Here is a 21,189-nt window from a genome sequence, read left to right as displayed (position 1 = left end):
GTTGGGGGCGATCGTAGCAGGGTGAGGTCGGCGATGCCGGCCATGTGGAAAGGGGGACCCAGCGACTTCACCGCCTGCCTTTATCGCCCCTGTTTTGCGGGGGCAGCAATGATAGCAGTGATGGGTGAAATGTCAAAGGGCTGTGAAGTGGAAAGAAAGTTGTCTGGTAGTGTGGAAGGGCCGAACACAAACTGGTCCCTGATTTTGTCCCTTCCTCAAGGGTTCCTTGCCTTGCCTACCCCGCATGACGTAAAGAGCCAACCACCACCAACCGGTCAAGGATTTATCAGACATCCGAAAGATAAGGGCTTCAGATAGTGGTTCGCTGCTAGGTAACGGTCTGAGCGACGTTGCGCGACGGATGAAGCGGCAGTGAGCCAGAAAGGGGGACGGCCCAATGCCACACAGCCCTCTCGAGCATCACTTTCCGGTGAGCCGACGACTCTTGCCCCATGGAGTTGTCTCGGGCCCCAGATCCCGCTCCAGATCGCTTACTGACATGCTCAATGCTTGCCTTCACGTGGGTTCCAGGATCAAAATTTCAGGCAAGCAGTGTAAAGCATCAGCCGCTCTGCTCCTTGGCACGCGAAACCCACAATTGCCGGTGACCCCTGTCGCTAAGATCACAAAGGCGCTAAGGTGGATATCCTGCATGCTTGGATTAGCTTACTCTGTCTTTTTGGCCGACGGTGGATCGCCAATCTGCACGTGTAACATCAACTTCATGCGAGCTCTTTCCAACGCTTTTCCCTTTTACTCACGACTTTTCTTCATTCAGGTCAAGTTAGACTCGCCATGATTAGTAGAGAGTGGGAATGGCAATCGATTTCCTGATGAAAATCGACTCGGGCTTCACTGTCTTAAGACGGTCAGCCCTCACAGTGGGCCCACGGGTCTGGACGACAGTCTATCGCCCAACAATCTTATCATTCATTTCTTAAGTCGTTGAGAAACTTGCCGAGGCTCGAAATTTAAAATCCTTTATTCAATATGTGATGAAAAAGCAAAGTGGACAGACACATGATTACCCAAGACAGTCCTGTGTCTTGAAGATCATCACACACACTTGAACAATGCTCACCGTCTACAGATGCGAGGAAGATCCAGTAAAGTGGAAAATCCCAGAATAGCTACAAACTGGCATCGGAGACATCTACGAGATCATCTCGCCTGCGTTAAGCGCTTCAGGGGGACGGCACATCGACGCGTATCATCCAGCCGGGGCCGGAGCCTGACACGAAGACGGCGCAGAACGAGGGAACTAAAGACGGGAGCATCCTTCTTAGCGGTGAACTCAGAGCCTTCGGCATTCCTTCCGATGGGCCCCAGCAGGGAACCGTGCAAAGGAGTGGCTGGGGACCCTCGACGACCTGGAGCTGATCCGTAGGGGCCGCGAATGCAGCCGTTAGTGAGGTTGTAGTCGAGAGTCTAGATTCCACAGCGCTGGACCAGCCCGCTCGATTGTCCCGAGATCAACCCCTAACTCCTGGCGAGGCTGTTCCGGGCATCGAGATCCCTGAGACGGTCAGTGGTTTGACTAAGGGATTCGATTATACGGGGTAGCTAAATAAAGGCGTCATCTCGGAGCAATGTCCTGTTTCCGTATTTCGAGCAGTGCGAAGGCACTGGCCGCTTCAACCACGTTCTGCTCGGAACCTATGCCCAATCAAGTTTGGTGCCGTTGTGCTTAGCCATTGCTCCATCCCGGGATGCCATAATCAAGCCTCGGCTTACGTTATCGTGGAGAAGTTACGGTGTGTCGTGCTTCGATCCATCAGAAACATGACACTTAAGAGGGCTTAAGGCAGCGCTATGAACGTTCCAGATCCCTGGACTTTCTCCCTGTGTGGATCGAGCCCCTGATACAAAGCAAAACTCAACGAGTTGCACGTTACTAGTGGCACTGCGGATTTTACTGGCTTCACTGAAAAACGGGAGTAGCCGTAGAGTAAGTTGGGTTGTTAATTTTCACTCACTCTAACAATCTGTGTACTAGAACTTAAGAGGAACTGACTCCGATCTCATATCATGATCCTATTTTGAGTGCATCCGGCGCAAAATATCATCGTACTTCAACACTGCTCCCAAGAGAGTTTGCGCTCCAATCCCGCAATTATCCGGAGAAGCATACTCCAAAGGCGAGTGGCTTATGCCGTCTCGGCAGGGTGTGAACACCATCGCAGTTGGGCAAACCATGTTTGTGAAGATGGAGTCGTGGCCTAAGATATCTCATCAGCACTCTAGTTACTGTGTTTGGAAGCAGTACTCACCGGTGTGACTAATGAGTTTCTCATAACTGTACCCCATTTCCTTGGCGGAATTCTCAACACAAGCAACGGCCTGCGCATCGAAGTTGACAGGATCAAAGTTGACGATGTTGTCGTACTTTGCGACCTCCAGACCTCGTTCCTTCGCAACTTTGTGCACAAACTCTTTTATTTGCGCCGTCATGTCCTTCAGAACCGGAAGTGACGAGTGCTGCATGCTGAAGGAAAAGTCTACAGATCCGGATATGTTGCAAAAGCTTTGAGGCCAGGATTTGAACAAAGATACAGTGGCCATGCCTGTCTGAGAGGCACGGCCGATTCGCTCCACTTCGAGCACGATTTGCGCGGCGCCGACCAGTGCATCTTGTCGCAGCTATTGTGGAAGTTAGTCAGTACTTCATCCGAATCAGTGATTCCGACTTACGTCCATGGGCGTCGTATCGGTCTAAAGATGATTAGTTTTTGACATTAACGTTCCAGCCGCAGAGTGAACTCACATGTCTCGTAAATCCGCGTAGTGAAACATCAAACCACTGCATGCCTTGCACGCTGTCCACGACTCCGACATCCTTTCCGGCTTTCTTAAGTCGAGTTCCTTGCTCGATGTGCTATTTTATGTTAGCTGACAGTAATCTCAAATCAGTGACAGTGGCCAAACGCACAATCTCGAAGTGAGCACTCAAGGGGTTAGTCTTGTTAGATACGCTCTTCGTGCCGAGGTATCCGATCCGGGCTAGTTCATCCTTGATGGTGATGCTGCGGTTGGCGGTGTCGGTGCATTTGTGAGCGTAGTCGATGTCCAAGACCCCTGACCACACGGATGACGCCATGCAACCTTATTTTGTCAGTCAGTTCTCTACTAATAAAGGGTCCGCCTACTTACCAGGAGGAAACCTCGCTCCCTCCTCATTCGTCCAATTGATTACACTGATCGGAGCATACGTCTTGCGCCCGCCCTCTTTTATAACCCTGGCGACTTCAAGCCCCGTGAGCACCTGTGGCGCACCATTGTACATCAGCGACGTTTCTTCAACATCAAGCAAATAAATACAGAGAAAATCAAACATACACCAAGCGGACCATCGAACTTTCCCCCGCTCTCCACACTATCAAGGTGCGAGCCGATCCCAATCGGAGGCAAAGCGTTGTTTTCGCCCTCGAGGGTGGCCCACTGCGAGCCCATAGCATCAACCTCGTACTTGCACCCCAACTTCTGGGCCTCGCTCGCAAACCAGTCCCTCGCGATCTTGTCGTCATTATCGCAGGAGAGGCGCTTAAGGCCACCGTCTTTCGCGCCGGCCATCTCGCACGTCGACTGAAGAGCATCCCTGCCATCGCATAAGCCGCGCTCTTATATATCAACCGAGACAACTTACCATAGCCTTGCCTGCGAAATTCTACGTCCATGGAAATGCCTCCATGTCTGCTTCGGCAAGCTTACCAAGTTCGAGCGAGCCCGAAGCGCGAGCTTAGTTCCAGCACCAGCGAAGAGGCTCATTCTGACAAGTAACCGTTTGGGGTAGTCTCGACTTGCGTAAAAGAGTATAAAGGAGTTGCTTACCGTCCGTGGTTATCTAATATAGAGTGTGAAGCACACTGGGGGAGGGGTACCTTGGTACGAGGCCCGGGCTGACCACAGACCCACTTACCGTCGGATACCGTGTCCTCTCCCACCCGCGATCGTCATCCACTCTATATTCCACTTTTCAATTTGAAAGCGAGGCCCGAGCCACAAACTCCTTCAACTTTGATTCCACGTTACAGGACTTGAACTCAGATGCGTTAAATGCAGACTGCGGAACGACCCAATTTGAAATGTAGTCCGTCCAGAGGTTCATGCCGGTCGAAGACAGGTCGTACCTAAAATATCACGACCCGACCTAGTTTGGTCGGGCTTATCCGGGCAAAACATAGTTTGAAATATGGCCTAAGTAAAGCAGGAGAATACAACGTGTTAACTTAGTAGGTGAAGGCTTTTCTGGTATCGACCACTTGGCATTGTACCCTCGCATGGAAAGGCTACTTTGTAAATATTGCGGTCTACGACCCGACTACGACCGGGTCGTGCCTAATCAAGAACCATTTGCATAGTCTAGAATGACCCCGTAGTCTGACTAGACTATTCCGCACTCTGGTTAAATGGGTGTTTGACGGGTAAGGCGTCGAATTACGATATTATCTATTGATTCTATGCCCGTAATTCCCATGACTTTTCTAAACTCCTGCAAATGCGGCGCGGCCATCAGTTGTAACAGTACTTGTTGAGACAGCTCGTGCACTCTTCCGGTAGGTCCTGGTTTGTCTTGGCCATAATACCACAGGCAAGGCAGCCTGCCCATTCCGGCTCCTCTCCTTGCGTCACGACTTGGACGTTGTTTCCGATGATAGCTATGACTTGTCAGTAAGTTGTTTTCACAGATGATGTTCCATTCATCTCACCTTCTGTCTGTTCTGCCAGATATTTAAGTGTCAAAGTCGTCGTGTTGCTCGCATGATCGTATTCCGCATTCGGCAAATACACAATCGTCATGACGTTGGTATCGTTGCAGCCAAAGAAGGTCGGGCGCACGTTGAGGCCCTCGGAAACAAACGTCTCGGTGCTAGGGATTTCAGGCATGCGCGCAAGGCCAGCCTCCTTTGCAATGTTGTACGTGGAGACCATCTCGCTACCGTTGGGCCAATTGAAGTCGGTGTCTGCAGAGTTGTCATTGACGAAGAGGACATCAATGTCGCGGTGCAGCATCGGCCAGATAGGGTTGTTTTGCATAATTTCACCGCCGTCGACCAAGGCCAGCTCCTCCTGTTCCGCCACGAAAGAGGCCGTGTCGTACTTATAGAACGGGTTCGGATAAGGAGCGAAGACATCTCTCGTGACGATTTCGTGTACCTCGAGAAGGAAGCCTGACAGGTGTTGGCCAATGTCGCTGTTGTTGACCGTGAGTGGACTGCAGATTTGGTTAAAGAGCGAACTCGAAGTTCCGAAAACATATCCGAGGTTGTCGTAGTTGGTGATGCAAGAAGAGTTCTTAGTCGGTTTGCCATTTGTCAGGCTAGATCCGAGGTATTCCGTCTTCACAAATGCGGCAACGCCCTCGTCCCAAGACCCGAATTCGTAAGGCGTAAACTCGTAAATAGTTGAGTTTTGGGTAGGATCGCAGGCACCCTCGAAAGTTTTAACTCCTCGCGCTTGAATAATGGGAAAGGGGACGTTGTAGGAGGTGAAGTTTTCCGAGTCTCTTAATCCGGAGAGTGTCTTGGCCACACCGCCATCTTCTCCCTGAAGGAGTTGGTACGAAAGAAGACGTCCCCAGGGATCAGTGAGAGTAGGAGGGAAACCAGCAATATGTTTGGCCAAAAGGTCTCCGTTAATCGCCAAAGATCCCAGCAATCCGTCGGCGAAAAAGAGTGTCTCCTCGAAAGCCTTGGTCCAGAGATCGTCGCGCAGAGAAGAAACAGTTGGCCAGTCGTTCCCAGCAATAGACGACAGAAGCCACGAGCCGCCAGAAAGGCCAGCGTGGTATGTAAGAGCCTGGTAAAGTCCGGAAGTTGAGTAATTTCCGTCGCGGCCATCCATTCCTTGGACTACTCCAGCGCCGCATAGCAGTGCTCGAAGGCCTCCGCCGCTGCTAGTCAGCCCGAGAGTAGGAAAATTGGAGACATTTTCGTAAGCCGGGTTGGTCTTGGTAAGCCAAGACGAGAGCGCAGTGTCAGCGATATTTTTACGCGCTGCAATGTACTCTAGTTCGGCAGAAGAGACACCGTTGGAGGCCTCTCGAACGAGTTGAGTAGACGGGCACGTGACCTTGACAGGTGCGTACCCAGAAGCGAAAGCAGAAGTGATAAAGAATGAGACGGCGGCAAGCCCGGAAAGAGTGGCCATTTTGAACAGACTAGTGACGTCTTCTCAACTGAAGGGGAACAGTCCAGAGCAGGACACGCAGCTCCTATACTTCTTTGGCATCGCGGGGCATTCACTATTTGTACATCTGCCGTCGGCAAGCTCGGGATCCGGCGAGATCTGAGTCGAGCCGCCCACTGCCCTGTCAAGTCATCGTGTTTGATTGCGTCCGCCAGAGATCGGCCAGGGAGACGACGTGACTTCGGCAACGGCAAAACGGCTGAACCACCTGCTTTAGGAAAGAACGGAGACTTACCCTGGCTGAATCGGTGATCAGGGACGGAAACTGGACCGCAAAACCCGGAGATCGCGCTGCATGCTAAGCGAGCCAGCAGACCAAGTCAACTCCGACAGAACGATATTTCTAGAAATAGTGCGTTCGGCCTTGGGGCGAGAGTGGGGGCAGGTTGTTCAACTGTTTAAGGAGTGTGAGCTTCTAATTTGGGGGCTTGGAAAAGGGTCCTTACTAGGATATGATCGACCGGCTTTCCGCAACTCCCGCAGAGCCGCCTACCGGCACTACGTACTACTCCCAAACGACATTAGTCATAACCAACTCGAACGATTTTGAAGTTGTGTCTTTACTGCTTTTCTCTAAAATGCGATTAAGATATTTATCGTTGGTCTCCAAAGGTCGTAACAGTCAAGTCATCCTCCCCCACCGTTTTCCAAACTGCACGCGCAATCATGTCCGTATGTTCCGTGCGAGAGCTTCGCGAGCTGCTCGCTTCAGCCTTATACAATCCAGAATTATGCCCATAACTGCCTTAAATCTTTCCCCTGAAGAGATTCATGATCATCTCCCTACCCGTAATCCTTGTAGTCGCCCACAATGTCGGGAAGTCCAGCGTGCTGGTAAATGTGTCGGCGTAGCCGAAGCCCAGCATGGGCGGGATCCAGCCCCTGGCGTACTCCAGTGCGAAGCAGGAGCTATCCATCTTGTACTGCTTGACGGTGCCACGGTGGAGGTGGTGAACACTGCCGGGAGGGTAGACCTGTCAAGCGGTGAGAATGCGATCCTCTGGAGTACAGGAATAGGTGTCAAGCAGATCCTTGCCCGTTTAACGTACCTCGGGCTCGTACTCGCCAGGGACATAGGCAAGTTGGGTACCGGTCAGGATGTGGAAGTAGTCGTCGGCCGTGTGGCGGCCGGTGTGGCCCTCAGTGCCGATAGCGGTACCTGTTGTTCTTAGCCTCGTAAAGCTATAGGGATGTGCAGGGGAATATATACCAAAGATAATAAGGTACTCGGTAATGCCTTGTCTGATGTTCGTAAATCATTCTTCTCAACGCCCATGGCCAGAACCAAACTCACTAGCATGGATGATGTACATGGCACCCATTGCGCCGCCGGCGTTGTTGAAGACCCATTCCTCGTCGAGGTTCACATACGGGTGCACGCCGTCCTTCTGCGACAGCTCGCCCACAATGTAGCTCACAATGGCCCTCGTGTCGTTGCCATGCGCCTCAATGGCGCGCTTGGAGAGGCCGTGCAGCTCCGCCGTGTCGAAGACATAAAAGGACTCGAGATTGGCCTCCAGGTAGGTGTAAATAGGGAAGAGAAGTGCCGCGATGGCCGCGATGAAGCTGAGCGCGCGGACGGACAGCATGGTGGAGGGCGAGGATGAATTTGCGACCACACGGCGGGTTGTTGACAGCGCAGCACGCGCGAAAGGGAGAAGGCTGAGAGCGCGTTGGGATCTGCCCAGCCCTGCCAACTGATTTCAGAAAGGCCCCGAAAACCGCGGCCTCCGGGCCCCCACTGGACCCTGGTTGGTTTTGACATGTTGCTTACCTAAGTCAAGCGGCACACAAAGTCTACCCGGCACTTTGCCCTCACCTTCTTCCTGGTCTGTGCAAACCATCAACACTTTGACAAGCTGAACGATTCTCCTTCATGCGGTACAGCGTTTTCTCGGGCGGACGAGGCAGACCGCTTACATTCAGAGGAGTTGCCGTAGCTCCGGTGGCTGGTCTCAGCTCTGTCGGCAATGAAGTCTACACTCCTCATTGGCTAGTATCATGCCGACCAGCCCGTGACACCTCTGCAGCCTTGCCGTGCATACATGATGGCGTTTTGGAGGTAGGCTGTGCTGCGAGGCTGAGCGTGGCTTGGCTGATCGCGTTCTTCCCTCTTGCCTCGTTCGCATCTCTTCAACTCACATTCAACTGCCTTCATCGTCTACTCCTACTCTGTTTCTACTTCAAGGGCCAGACGTCCTAGAATGGCTACATTATCCACTGCCGCTAATGCCTTTGCCGTGATTGGTTTGGCCGATGTCATCTTCAAGACTAGTGTCGGTCTTTACGACCACCTATCCAAGATTCATACTGCGCCGCGCAACATCAGCGACCTGCTTTCCGAACTCAAACACCTGGCTGAAGTCGTGACGGCAGTACAAGCCTACATAGCGGAGTTCAGTGCCTCGCCCTCGGCAACTTACGATGACCGGGATCTGGCACAGTGGAAACCTGTTTTGGAAGATTGTAGGAAATCCCTGGAAAAGTTGCAATAAACCACCGACGGGTTTGTTGCTGCAGCTGGCGAAGGATGGTTTTCGCATTTGAAGAAACACACATCGTGGGCCTTGAGCGATAAAAAGATCAAGGATATGTCTCAAGAACTTGAGCGACATAAAATGACCCTTGTGGTAGCATTATCACTGACGGGAAGGTAAGGAAACATACATTCTCCCCATGTTTCGGCCGTATACTAACATATAATATAGACAAAATGACCTGGTTTTCAGAAACATTCTCAAGCATACACGTAATGATATCGATCATGTCCAGACCAACATGAGAGACGGTCTCCAGGATATCAAGAGCCAGGTCTCTGCATCCAGCGACACCACGAATTTGAACCTTCAGAATCTTTCTGGCAAGCCTATTGTATCTTTAAATTGGCTATGGTAATAGTGCTCGTTGTAGTCCTTCGTCCTGAGCTTCCGTAGCTGATTGGCTAGTAGATTAAGCGCCTTCGGGAACATACGCCGAATTAGTAGCTTGAATAGGGGCTCCGGAAGATGCCGGTTCTGCGGCCGGGCGAATATCTGTGCCTCCTTATACTTAATATCCTGCTACTCGTTCTTTATTGCTTGAAGGAGACGCTCAACGAGCGTAAGTAGGTTCTGCCTCTGGTGATTGAGGAATAGCTTAGCACGGCTATGGGTACCTTCTGCGATAGATGTAATACTGTGTAGTTAGCTGTTTTTAATGGTATAGCACGTAGTATATACCGAATACTAAAATTGAGGTTATAAGTAGTCTATGCCCGGTACTACTGCTCCTTAAAAGGGACTTATTGTGTTCTAATATAACTAACAAAGTCCTCCTTCTCCGCGTAGTCGTTCTGAAAGGACTCCCAGCGAGTATCCTATTCTGTAGGCGTGGGAGTACTAGTAAGGTGTTGAAAGCGACGTGTATATGCCGTCCGCTGCTGCTCGATATCTTCGCTATCCTCTGTAGTCTCTATATCTGGATTAGGTTGATGTGCCTAGGCCTGCCTGATCTTGCTGCCGACGTTCTTAGTAATGTGCTATGTATAGAGCTGTTGTGGAACGTCGCTGTAGTAAGTCTTGAGAGTATTTTTCAACGCTAATTTATAGTTAGTAACGAAGACTGAAGGCTTCTTTATAACCCGCGAAAGACGTTTAATTGCCTAGAGATATTTAGCTTTACTTTCCTTCGCTAGTAGGTAGAAGGTAATAGTATACCTACGGCCTATGGGAGTAACTCCTATAATATGTAGTAGAGGTACTTTCTCGCTGTTCGAATTATACGTGTAGTCTATTATTACGACGTCGCCCTAGCGCTGTTGAAGGGCGAGAGCTCTCTTGTGTGCGAAGAAGAAGAGATGGGCGTTATTATCCGAGTCCCGCTGTAGCTTAGATACCTAATTAGGGTCTTCTTCGAGGTCCTTAGCTATTCGTTGTGTAGTAGTGAGGCTATCAAGGCGTAGTCGTCTTATCTTTGCCTGGTGGTTCTTAATATTAGAGCTAGTTATTAAACTGTTCGGGTCTTCGCTTAATAATTGAGCACGGATCTGTCTAGGGCGACTAGTAGCACCGAGAGTATTAATCTGCTGCTGCTGCTCGGCAGTTATCTTGCGGTAATATGGGTGAGCTATTGGCGATAAAAATAGCTTATGATTGTGTGGAGGAGCGTCTGCAGGAGCTTCAACTTTCTATGTACTATTCTCCTGGCGGCGAACGACGAGTTGAAAGGAATAGTTAGTCCTCCATGTGCCTGTGTTGCGGACGTGGGCATTGGAGATGTGGGTGCCCGCTCTGTCGCAGCGGAGGCGTAGCTTCTTCGGCACACCCTTTTTAGTGGACTTTGTGCCTTTGTTACTTAGCGCGTATCTGTGTTCCTTCGAGAAAGCTTTGATCACATCTCTGGCAGCTTGAAGCGTTGGGTGAACGCTCTCTGGCGGAGCGGCAAGGTCCATGGTGGCGTGGGTGGCCGCGAAGAGGCGTTGTGGAGAGGATACGTTGTTGCGAAGTCGCGATATCACGAAGTCGCGCGAAGGCAACTTTCTGCCGGAGCGATACCTAATTAGGCAGGCGGTGGTGAGGGGTGGGGGGGCTCTACAGCGAGAAGGGGGGGCACGTTAACTGGAGCCGTAGGTAATACGCGGAGGAGGATGCGGAAGCGCTTACGCGCGCGAGCGTGAGGCACGAGAATCGCTTTCTGCCGGGCGCTTTACCTAATTAGGCAGGCGGCGGTGGGGGGTGGTAGGAATATCCAAAAGGGGTGGTACAATTATACGGCGCCTATAAAGTTTATAAGCCATAAAAGACCCTCACAGTTCAGCGAGTTTTACCAATCAGAACTTAATGCGTTCTTTTCCGCCCTCTGCTTAGCGTGATTCTCTTAACGGTCAGGTTCGTTTATAGGTGAACGACGTTACGTTACAAGGGATTGCTGGTTTGGATTTCCTTTTTCTCCCGCAGCCATATAGGAATGCGAGGGTTGATTTCAGTTTTCTTTTTCTTCTGCAGGTATATGCATGCATGTATATAGCCATTCTCTTAATATAGAAACCAAATTGCGTAAGCATCGGCATCAACTGCTTATTTGACAAGATGTCATGTTATACATGAACACCTAATTTTTGCGAATCCTGAGCCCTTACTTTGATTTCTTCTGCTGTAAAAGGGCAGGATATCGCGTAGGAGGATGGAGATGTAGTGAGAAGGGCCGAGTCGGGATTCGGGTGTAAAAGGGCAGGACAGGTCGGTGGGGGGTGTGGGGTGGAACGGCACAGAGGATTCAACACATGTTTCTGGGAGGGAGGAAAGCAGAAAACAGGACAATCAGATAGGAAATGTTTATAATAGAGCTACACGCGTAATTGTACTAGGAAACAGTCTACTGCTTACGAACCTGCGAGACCGAACGAAGAGTACTCCTTCTAGGAGGACTCGGGTTGCTCTGAAAGTATTAGAGACAACATGCCGATCCTGCCGCAACCCTCTCACCCTGCAAGCCCGCAGGTATGGGTGCTTCCTCCCTGACCGCCCTACTGCCTCTCCGGTTCCTACCGGGAACGCCTCCTACTCGATTTCACTGCTATACCTGCACTCCTAATACACTCCGCCCTCCGTTCTCCTCACTTTTCATGCCGCTCTTTCGCTCGCCGCTGGCTTGATTCTCTGTCTGGTTTTTAGTTTTGCTTCTTGCGTAATTACCGTACAGCCAGCTGGTTGTTGGCCCAGGCTCTGAACGGCAAAGACGTGGCATGTGCAAATGTGCATACTTTTTATGCCGCTAGAATTTTGTATGCTAATTCCTAATCACCGCAGTGCTGTTTTGCTTTTGCCATCCGGATAACAAACTCAGTATAATCTTACTACAAATCAGCTTACTTACAGCGAAGGCAGAACGTTGATAGACTATACCAGCCGTCAGCGAGAAAACAAAAGCGAAAACAACAAATGTATATTAACAAGCCTCCCAGCAAAAAGTCGGGCCCCAAGGCCCCCTAAACTCACCGGCACAGTAAGGGCAGCTTCCCCAGCACATTTACAGTGGCTAGTATACCACTTGACTCGTAATTTCTGTTCGTGCTATGTGAACTACCGATTGGGCTTATAATGGTAGCTAGCGTGCGTCCTCGGTGAGCGTATCTACTGCACTGCTACCGACTACCGTGAACGACTATCACGTCGCGCTTACGCGGGCGTACCTACTCTACAGCAGTATCTATTTAGTCTCACAATCTAATCCTCAAGCGCGTGCGCACATACTGCACTGCCAGGTCAGTCAGCGTACGTATATCACGCAGCACGCCTACCACAAACGGCAGCTCGCGCCAATTGCGCTTACCATGCCGGCCCTACCTCCAGTAGCTTACCCATGTCCCATTTACCGCACTCTCAATCGTGCCCTTCAAGCTCTCACGACCCTACTCCTCCTCCCAATTGTCCACCGGCTCCTGGAGCCCGTTCCGGAACCAGCCAATACTGGAAAAGGGAAAGACGCGGGCGACGACCTGGCCGCGCACCAGCGCCAGCGGCACAGGGCCAAAGATGCGCGAGTCGCGCGAGTGGAGCTGGTTATCGCCGGCGACGAAGCAGTGGCCTTGGGGGACCTGCATGAAGAAGAGAGCACGGAGGAGACATCAGCCTGGTATATTCTCTGTCGCGGCCTCTCAACCACCACTACCACCACCACCACCACCACCGCTACTGGCATAGCGACGCACCTGCACCATCATGCCCTCGCCCTTGCCCGGGGTATCGCGCAGGACAAAGTCGCCGGGCATGCCGATGACGCGCTTGATGACGCCGCGGTCGAGGCGGAACGGCTGGTCGAAGCTGACGAGGTCGCCGACTGTGATGCCGCGGCCGCGGCGCTTGGTCTTGTCGATGAGGACGGCGTCGCCGATGGGGGCCATGGTCGGCACCATGGACGCGCCGTACGTGGGCTTGACGGTGTAGGCGTGGGTCGCGAAGGTGTGCGCTAGGAGGGCGAGGTTGAAGGTGCGCACGAGCAGGCCGACGGGCGTGAGAGCGAGGCGCGGGGATGGCATTGCGTCGTGTCGCTGTGGCGCTGTGGGAGGGGTGCGTGGGTGAGGTTGGAATGGAAGACGCGGGGATGCGCGATGACGCGCCGGGCCGACTGCGGGCAGAGCGCGGCATCACGAGAGGCTGGCGCTGTTGATACTTTCTCTGCCTCTCTTTTTCTGTAGCAAACTAAACAATCCATATCCACACGCGTCTGCGTCCGCGGCACCATGGCATCCCAGGAAGATGCTGTCGCCGAGTCTGTACGAGGTCGTTCAGCCCCGTCCGTCCCACTCACATCACACCATAAGATATATCAAGAGCAAGGAATTACCACAGAGAGGCGAGAATAACGGCAATGAAAAGAACAACAGATTAACCAACTCCGTCCCTACCACAGACCTCATAACGACATACCACGAGCTCAACGCCACGCACATCGACACGCTAACCACGGAGCCATCACCACTCGAATTCCTGCGCTACGTCGCGCGGAACCGGCCGTTCGTAGTGCGGGGCGGGGCAGCCGACTGGCCCGCCGTGCGCAAATGGGACGCCGCGTACCTGAGCTCGGTGATGGGCAGCGCGGCGGTCAACGTGGCCATGACGCCGGCAGGCAACGCCGACGCGCTGGTCCGCGACCCGGTGGGCAGCGGCGAGCTGCTCTTCGTCAAGCCCTTCGAGACGCGCGAGCCCTTTGCCGACGTCTTGCGGCGCATTGCTGAGCAGGAGCTGCACGGGACAGATCCGGACGTGGTGCGCTATGCGCAGACGCGTGCGTACATACCCCATCCCCAACCCCAAAACCCCCCAAACCGCCTCTTCCACTCCCTCTTCCACACCCACCCTAACAAAAGGCCCGTACACGCAGAAAACGACAACCTGCGCAACGAGTACCTCGCGCTAGCAGAGGACGTGCCGGCGTCGGTGCCGTTCGCGCGGATAGCGCTGGCGCAGCCCCAAGGCCCCGACGCCGTGAACTTCTGGCTCGGAAACGCGCGCTCGACAACCGCGCTGCACCGCGACAACTACGAGAACGTGTACGTGCAGGTGTGCGGGCGCAAGCACTTTGCGCTGCTGCCGGCGCTGGCGGCCGCGGCCGTGGCCGAGCGCGAGGCTATCGCCGCGACGTATGTGCCTGAGGACGGGAGTGAAGTCAAAAAACTAGTCCCCCAGCGCGACGACCCACCCGCAAAAGTCCTATGGCCGACCCTCGACCCCGATAGCCCCTCCTACAGCAGCGCGAACGCGTTCGCGGAGTGCGCGCCAGCCATGCACGTCACGCTGGAGCCGGGGGACATGTTGTATTTGCCTGCGTTATGGTGCGTCGTGTGCTTCCATTTTCTTTCCTGTTTTTGTGGTGGATGGGGAGGTGGATGTTGTTTATGTGGGTGTTGATGCTAATGTGTGTGTAGGTACCACAAAGTGTCCCAATCGACCTCCGACGAAGGCATCTGCTGCGCCGTCAACTACTGGTACGACATGGATTTCAGCGGGCCGCTGTGGGCGCTCGCGACGTTTGCGCGGGACGTGGGGCGGCAGGTTGGCGGTGGCGGTGGTGGTGCTGCTGCGGGGGGGACTGCGGGGGCAGAGACGAGGGCGTAGATGGGGGTAGATGGGGGGTGGCATGGGCGCTCTGCTCCAAACAAACGAGTCGATAAGAGCCGCGCGCGGCGGCTGCTCTGCTCTGTCTATGTAGTAGGGGGTATCTATCTCTGCGGCAGACCGTGCGTGGGTGGGGACGAATACCTAGCGTCTAGCTACGGGGGGAGTGTGTGTGTGTGTCGGCTGCAGCGGTGGGAGGGAGGAAGAATGGAAGGAAGGGGGGAGTGAAATGAAGCAGAGCGAAATGAAACGAATCGAAACGAACCAAAAAACGTATAAGACGGCAAGACGCGGATAGCCAACAACAACAGAAGAAGAAGAAGAAGAAGAGAAATAAGAAGAGAAAAAAGCAGCGAGAAAGCAAAACAACCACCCACCCCCCAATACAACGCCATTCCATCCAAGCACTCCCCCTCTTCCCCTGCCAGTACACCCACTATTTCCTCACCCGAATCTTCACCCCCGCCCCCGTCACGCTCCTCCACACGCTCTCCTGCACCTTAACCGGCAGCTTCCGACCCTTCAAAGCCTGATCCACCAACCACATGCCGACCACAAACTCCTCCCTTCTCAACCGCCCCACCCCCCTCTCATCCACCAGGTCCCAAACCTCCTGAAGCACTCCAGCCGGCAGCCGCGAGCGGCCCCAAATGTCCCTTACGACCGCGCCTACAACCTCGTCTTCCAAGCCCCTCCCTTCGTCCTCGGCCTTTAACCCGCACCGAGGATACACCATCTCCAGACACAGCCCCTTGTTTGCCGCCCACACGCCCTCGTACCGCTTCTTCTCGCGCGGCGTCACCGAGTCCCGCCACCGGCGCCGCGCGCCCTCGGCGTGCCGGTTCGGCGCCTTCGGGCCCAGGTGCCGCTTGCGCTTGTGCTTTGTGTCGCGGCCCGAGTCGCTGTCCTCGCTGCTGCTGCTTGGCTGCTTGCGCAGCGTCGGCCGCAGGAGCGGCGTGCCGTTTGCGCCCGTACGCTTGGGTGGGCTGGGCGTGCGTGAGGTAAGCGGGAGCGCGTGTAGGGGGTTCTTGTGATGGCCGTGGGGGAGGAGATGGTGATGGTGCTGCTCTCCCTTGCGCGGCGGCGGTAGCGGCGGTCCTGCAGATGTGGAGGCTGGCGATGTCCCCTGCGAGGAGGCGAGCGCCGCCCCGACCATTGCGTTTGCGAGGCCGTCTCCCGTCATGTGCGGCTGCAGCAGCTTGAGCGAGCCGCGCTTATACGTCGAGCTCGTGGACGGGAGCGTCGGCGGCGGGGCCTTCGCATGCCCGGCGTCGGAGTGGGAGCGACGTCGTGGGGGCGGCGGAGCGACCGGCTTGGAGGGCTGCTGAGTCGTGCGTTCAGGGAGTGCGGGCTTCTGTCCGGCGCGGCGCGGTGGAGGCACTGCGGGCGCGTTGGTGATGGTCGTGATGACTGCCGTGTCTGCTGGCGCGGGCTTGGTGACTCCTTTCTTGCGTGGGGGTGGCACCGAGGGCTTCTCCTTGGTCTCGTCAGCTTTGGTCTCCGGGGCGGAGGCGTACGCCTCGGAGTCGTCGCTGTCAGCATCGTCTGCTTTCCGCGGCGGCGGGACGTCGCTCTTGCGCCGCGACGCATCGTAGTCTGGGGCCTTCTTCTTAGCAGGTATAGGCGGGAGCGTCGGTTTCATCGCAGATTGCGACGACGCGACGCGCCCTTTCGTGGGGACCTCGCCCGACAACGCGGCAGGTTTCGGCTTCGGCCGCGGCTTGTCAGAGACGACGCGCCGCGCTTCGCCCTCGCCAGCGCTGACAGGACGTTGCGCCTTGGGCGGCGGCGCCTCCTGAAGTGCCCCGTACGAGGGCGCAGCCGCGAACTGCGGCGTTATGTTCCGTTGTGGTTTGGGTGACTTGATCTCCGGAGCGGGCCCGCGCGACGTGAGGACGGGCCCGAGGATCGGTTTGGGTTTGGGACTGGGCTTTGGACTAGGCCTGGGGCTCTTGCTCGGCGCGTCATTGTTCTGCTCGAACATCTTGACGAGGTTCGTCGTGGGCTGGATGGACGTCGCGTCCGTCGTCTCCGGAGTCTTCGCCACGACGCTGCCCTTGGGCGAGCGCGTGGGCGTGAGGGCCTTCTTGTCCATTCCGTATCTGGCCTTGGTGTCGTCTGCAGCCCCGCGACCCGGCGTCGAATCGGTGGATCTGCTGCTGCTCTGGCGGCTGGCAACGGTGCTGCTGCGGGCCTTGGTGTCCGTGTTTTCGGAAGGGGCGGGAGTGTGTCGAGCGGCTGCTAGCGACGCGGCCAGTATCGAGGGCGAGCGCGCGCGCGTGCCGGGGGAGCTGGGCACCCCGAGCGGGCCCGCACTGCGCGGGGAGAGGGTGTTGTTGCTGTTGTTGCTGTTGTTGTGGGCGGTGGTGCTGCGGACGCTATTGCCCGTCTCCTGGCGCTGTATCCGGGCAGGCTGCTGAGGAGTGGTGGATCGCTTGGCGGCGGCCAGGGCACCATTGCTGCCGCTGTAGGTGTTGAGGGCGGGCTTGGGCTTGGTCGGGGGTTTCGCAAAGGCCGCAGAAGCGCCCCGGAGCGCAGCGTCGCGGGTGTTGTGCGGAACGGTGGTCTCGGCGGGGCGCTGAGCGGGAGGGGGCATCGGGGAGAGGGTGACGGCCGTCATGGAACCATCGGGCGAGGCATTTGGGGCAGAGGATGATGTACCGCGCCTGCCAAATAGATTAACAAGGGTGGAGCTGCTCCATTTTGGCTGTGCCGGCCTGAGGCGACGAGGCGACGAGGCGACAAGGCTGAAACTCCAGTCACGTGCCTTGGCGTTCTGGCGTATCTGCTGCCTAGGTACCTACGTCTTCTCACCACTACCTACCCAGATCACCACCACCATGCGCTCCCGTGAGGCTGCCGAGGAAGAGCTGAGCCAGTACGCCCACGGCCCCTTGACCCTGGACGAACTCGACGAAAAGTACGTCTCTACCTACCAGCGTCACTCTTGCATCCGTCCGTCCCACTCCGCACCTATGCACGCGTGCCGAGCACTGACATTCCCCAGATACCCAAATCGGCCACACAATCACTCCAAAACATTCCCCTTCCGTGACCTCTTTCTCACCCTCTTCAATCCCCTCAATGAAAACAAGAAAAAGCCCACTGGTCGTGCCATTGCACGCAAGAAACTAGGCCCCGTCGGATCCTCCCTCACGCCAAACGAGGTCCGTCGTAAAATCGTCGAGCGTTTCATTTCAAGATGGCGCAGAGACGTCGGCAACGACATCTACCCGGCCTTCCGGCTCATCATCCCCGAGAAAGACCGCGACCGTGCCATGTATGGCCTCAAGGAAAAGGCCATTGGTAAGCTTCTCGTGCGCATCCTCCGCATCGACAAGGACTCGGAGGATGGCTTCAACCTGCTCAACTGGAAGCTGCCGGGGCACACGACGCACTCTGTCATGGCGGGTGACTTTGCCGGTCGATGCTTCGAGGTCATTTCGAAGAGGCCCATCCTCACCAAGCCCGGCAACATGTCCATTGCCGAAGTCAACGAGAAGCTTGACTTGCTCTCGGCTGCTTCAAAGGAAGAGGAGCAACTCCCTATCTTCCGCGAGTTCTATAAACGGATGAACGCCGAGGAGTTGATGTGGCTGATTCGGATCATCCTCCGCCAAATGAAGGTCGGAGCAACCGAGAGGACCATCTTCGCCATCTGGCACCCAGACGCGGAAAACCTGTTCAACGTGTCTTCGAGCTTGCGGAGAGTCTGCTGGGAGCTATACGATCCCGCGATCCGCCTAGACGGGGACGAGCGTGGAATCAATCTCATGCAGTGCTTCCAACCGCAGCTCGCTGCTTTCCAGATGCATTCGTTTGAGAAGATGGTGGCTAGAATGAAGCCAACAGAGGATGACGACGAGTTTTGGATTGAGGAAAAACTTGACGGTGAGCGCATGCAGTTGCACATGATTGAGGATGATGCTGTGCCCGGCGGCAAACGCTTCAGCTTTTGGTCCCGCAAAGCCAAAGACTACACCTACCTGTACGGAACAGGGATCCTAGACGAGAACAGCGCGCTCACCCGGCATCTTAAGGACGCTTTCAGCGATGGAGTGCGTAACATAATTCTCGATGGCGAGATGATCACTTGGGACATGGAGCAAGACGCAATGGTCCCCTTCGGAACACTGAAGACGGCAGCTTTAGCACAGCAACAGAATCCGTTCTCGAGCGGGCAAAGGCCGCTGTATCGTGTCTTCGACTGCCTTTACCTCAATGACCAGCCACTCACCAATTACACGCTTCGCGACCGGAGGCGGGCGCTTGAAGCAAGCATTAACTCGGTCAATCGCAGGCTCGAAATCCACAGCTACACAAAAGCACGCAGCGCGGCAGACATCGAGCCGCTTCTTCGGCAAGTCGTTGCCGAGGCGTCTGAAGGCCTGGTCATCAAGAGCCCTCGCTCAATGTACAAGCTCAATCAGCGCAATGACGACTGGATCAAGGTGAAGCCAGAGTACATGACGGAGTTTGGCGAAGACCTCGACTGCGTCGTGATTGGCGGGTACTACGGCTCTGGCCATCGCGGCGGAAGGCTGTCGAGCTTCCTGTGTGGTCTCCGCGTGGACCAAAACCAGATCGACCAGGGCGCGAATCCGATGAAGTGTTTTTCGTTCTTCAAAGTAGGCGGTGGCATGACGGCTGCAGACTACGCTGCCATCCGACACCACACGGACGACAAGTGGGAGAAGTGGGACGCCAAGAGGCCGCCGACCGAGTACATTGAGCTCGGCGGCGGCGAGAGGCAGTACGAGCGGCCCGACGTGTGGATCAAGCCGTGCCATTCGGTCGTCCTGTCGGTCAAGGCGGCTTCTGTCGGGCCCACGGACCAGTTCCGCATGGGGCTGACGCTCCGGTTCCCGCGGTACAAGAAGCTGCGGACGGACAAAGGGTGGAAGGACGCGTTGTCGATCCAGGGGTTCATGGACCTGAAGAACAATGCCGAGAAGGATCGGGCGGACAAGAAGTTCAAGGTAGACGACGGGCGGCGGCAGCGGCTGAAGCGGGCGAAGAAGAAGCCGCTCACGGTTGTGGGTGCGGACGACGTCGTCAGGACGCCGTATGCTGGGCCGCACACCAAGGTGTTCGAGGGCCTCACGTTCTGTAAGTGACTGACTGACTGCTTGCTTGCGCCTACCTTGCAGGAGTCGACCGTCCTAACCCGCGCTGCTGCAGTCATCATGAGCGAGTGCCTCAAGCCCAAGACGACCAAAGCCGAGCTGGAGCGCATCGTCAAAGAAAACGGCGGCAAGCTCGTGCAGACGCACGCCGCGGCAGCAAAGGTGCTGTGCGTCGCGGACCGGCGGCTCGTCTCGGTGGCGTCGCTGGTGAAGAAGGGGAGCTGCACGATTGTGCGGCCGGCGTGGGTGCTCGAGTGCGTCAAGCAGGCCGAGACGGACATTGGGCGGCCGAGCTTGCTGCTGCCGTATGAAGAGAGGTGCGTTTTGCAAGTTTTTTGTTTGTTTGTTGGTTGTTTCGTAGACCGCTCGCTGACACGACACGGCTCCAAGGCACATCTACCACGTCTCGGCGGACGACCCCGTGCAGATTGACGGCAACGTCGACGAGCACGGCGACAGCTACGCGCGGGATGTTGGGATGGATGAACTGCGCGAGGTAGGGGCACAATCACCAACCTTTTACCTATGGTTACGTTCTCAAGCTAACGCACTCAGATCCTCAAATCCATGCCCGACAACGAGTACAAAGGCACGCTGGACGCGCAGGACCTGCTCGGAAACGAAGACGACGACGACCAGCTCCGCGGCTGGCTCTTCCGCGGGCTCAAAGTGTACGTCGACACGGCCGGCACAGAAGCAGGCACAGAGCTCTCGCTCGCAGCCACCACAGTCGCGTTTGCAGGCGGGGCGGTAGCGCGCAGCGTGGACAATGCTGAAGTCACGCACGTGGTTGTAGAGGAGCGGGAGCGGGCGCGGGAGCTGCGGGCGCGGATAGCGGGACGGGCGCGCGTGCCTAGGGTTGTGCGTGTGGGGTGGGTGGGGGAGAGTTGGCGGGAGGGGACGCTGCTGGATGAGGAGGGGTTTGCTGTTGTTTAGGTAGGTAGGTAGGTAGGTAGGTGGGATGTATCTTCTATTCTAATATGGCCATGTCTATCTATCCTCCTTCGCCTAGGTAAGGTAGGTCCGCTCTATCCCACCCTGTCTATACATACATACATACATACATACATACATACACACATCCTCCTCTATCTTAGTCTCAGTCTATCCTCTTCACGCACCACCATCACCATCACCATCACCACCACCACCCTCCACACCAACCCTTCGCCACCGCACCCTCACGCCCACCAGCTCATCCCTCCCCGCATCGCAGCACGCGCCCCGCGCCAACGGCCTCGGCGCCCCCGCCGCCCGCGTCCCCCGTGCCGCTCTTGCCCAGG

At 55.5% G+C, this 21,189-nt stretch overlaps 8 protein-coding genes across 8 annotated transcripts; 2 read left to right on the top strand and 6 right to left on the bottom strand.

The window, feature by feature from the left end:
• Positions 1-2,025: 2,025 nt before the first annotated feature.
• On the bottom strand, positions 2,026-3,570 carry K452DRAFT_273618 (uncharacterized protein; the record flags this gene model as incomplete). The annotated part of the gene is made up of 7 exons (XM_033539151.1): positions 2,026-2,219; positions 2,271-2,640; positions 2,692-2,712; positions 2,765-2,875; positions 2,930-3,102; positions 3,151-3,262; positions 3,337-3,570. The coding sequence occupies 7 exons, from the start codon at positions 3,568-3,570 to the stop codon at positions 2,035-2,037; spliced, it is 1,206 nt and encodes a 401-aa protein (XP_033396508.1). The 3' UTR covers positions 2,026-2,034.
• Positions 3,571-4,416: 846 nt separating this feature from the next.
• On the bottom strand, positions 4,417-6,466 carry K452DRAFT_359788 (uncharacterized protein). The gene is made up of 2 exons (XM_033546298.1): positions 4,707-6,466; positions 4,417-4,655 (listed from the first exon to the last, which is right to left on the bottom strand). Exons 1-2 carry the CDS (start codon positions 6,145-6,147, stop codon positions 4,510-4,512), a joined length of 1,587 nt encoding a protein of 528 aa, XP_033396507.1. The 5' UTR covers positions 6,148-6,466; the 3' UTR covers positions 4,417-4,509.
• Positions 6,467-6,737: 271 nt separating this feature from the next.
• On the bottom strand, positions 6,738-7,877 carry K452DRAFT_252693 (uncharacterized protein). Its single transcript, XM_033538257.1, has 4 exons — positions 7,481-7,877; positions 7,397-7,423; positions 7,236-7,345; positions 6,738-7,160 (listed from the first exon to the last, which is right to left on the bottom strand). Exons 1-4 carry the CDS (start codon positions 7,773-7,775, stop codon positions 6,933-6,935), a joined length of 660 nt encoding a protein of 219 aa, XP_033396506.1. The 5' UTR covers positions 7,776-7,877; the 3' UTR covers positions 6,738-6,932.
• Positions 7,878-10,060: 2,183 nt separating this feature from the next.
• K452DRAFT_309887 (uncharacterized protein) lies at positions 10,061-10,615 on the bottom strand (the record flags this gene model as incomplete). The annotated part of the gene is made up of 2 exons (XM_033543282.1): positions 10,061-10,290; positions 10,360-10,615. The coding sequence occupies 2 exons, from the start codon at positions 10,613-10,615 to the stop codon at positions 10,061-10,063; spliced, it is 486 nt and encodes a 161-aa protein (XP_033396505.1).
• Positions 10,616-12,233: 1,618 nt separating this feature from the next.
• Positions 12,234-13,213, bottom strand: K452DRAFT_319656 (uncharacterized protein). Its single transcript, XM_033544253.1, has 2 exons — positions 12,875-13,213; positions 12,234-12,760 (listed from the first exon to the last, which is right to left on the bottom strand). The coding sequence occupies exons 1-2, from the start codon at positions 13,199-13,201 to the stop codon at positions 12,575-12,577; spliced, it is 513 nt and encodes a 170-aa protein (XP_033396504.1). The 5' UTR covers positions 13,202-13,213; the 3' UTR covers positions 12,234-12,574.
• Positions 13,214-13,421: 208 nt separating this feature from the next.
• On the top strand, positions 13,422-14,780 carry K452DRAFT_230005 (uncharacterized protein; the record flags this gene model as incomplete). The annotated part of the gene is made up of 3 exons (XM_033537070.1): positions 13,422-13,950; positions 14,047-14,497; positions 14,591-14,780. The coding sequence occupies 3 exons, from the start codon at positions 13,422-13,424 to the stop codon at positions 14,778-14,780; spliced, it is 1,170 nt and encodes a 389-aa protein (XP_033396503.1).
• Positions 14,781-15,216: 436 nt separating this feature from the next.
• K452DRAFT_299494 (uncharacterized protein) lies at positions 15,217-17,400 on the bottom strand (the record flags this gene model as incomplete). The annotated part of the gene is made up of 1 exon (XM_033542230.1): positions 15,217-17,400. One exon carries the CDS (start codon positions 17,398-17,400, stop codon positions 15,217-15,219), a length of 2,184 nt encoding a protein of 727 aa, XP_033396502.1.
• A 220-nt stretch (positions 17,401-17,620) lies between these two features.
• Positions 17,621-20,842, top strand: K452DRAFT_299493 (uncharacterized protein; the record flags this gene model as incomplete). Its single annotated transcript, XM_033542229.1, has 5 exons — positions 17,621-17,700; positions 17,788-19,889; positions 19,962-20,223; positions 20,297-20,402; positions 20,462-20,842. 5 exons carry the CDS (start codon positions 17,621-17,623, stop codon positions 20,840-20,842), a joined length of 2,931 nt encoding a protein of 976 aa, XP_033396501.1.
• Positions 20,843-21,189: the final 347 nt, after the last annotated feature.

This window comes from Aplosporella prunicola (genome assembly GCF_010093885.1).
Source record: "Aplosporella prunicola CBS 121167 unplaced genomic scaffold K452scaffold_16, whole genome shotgun sequence".
NCBI lineage: Eukaryota > Fungi > Ascomycota > Dothideomycetes > Botryosphaeriales > Aplosporellaceae > Aplosporella > Aplosporella prunicola.
This window is presented reverse-complemented; position numbering and strand designations above follow the sequence as displayed.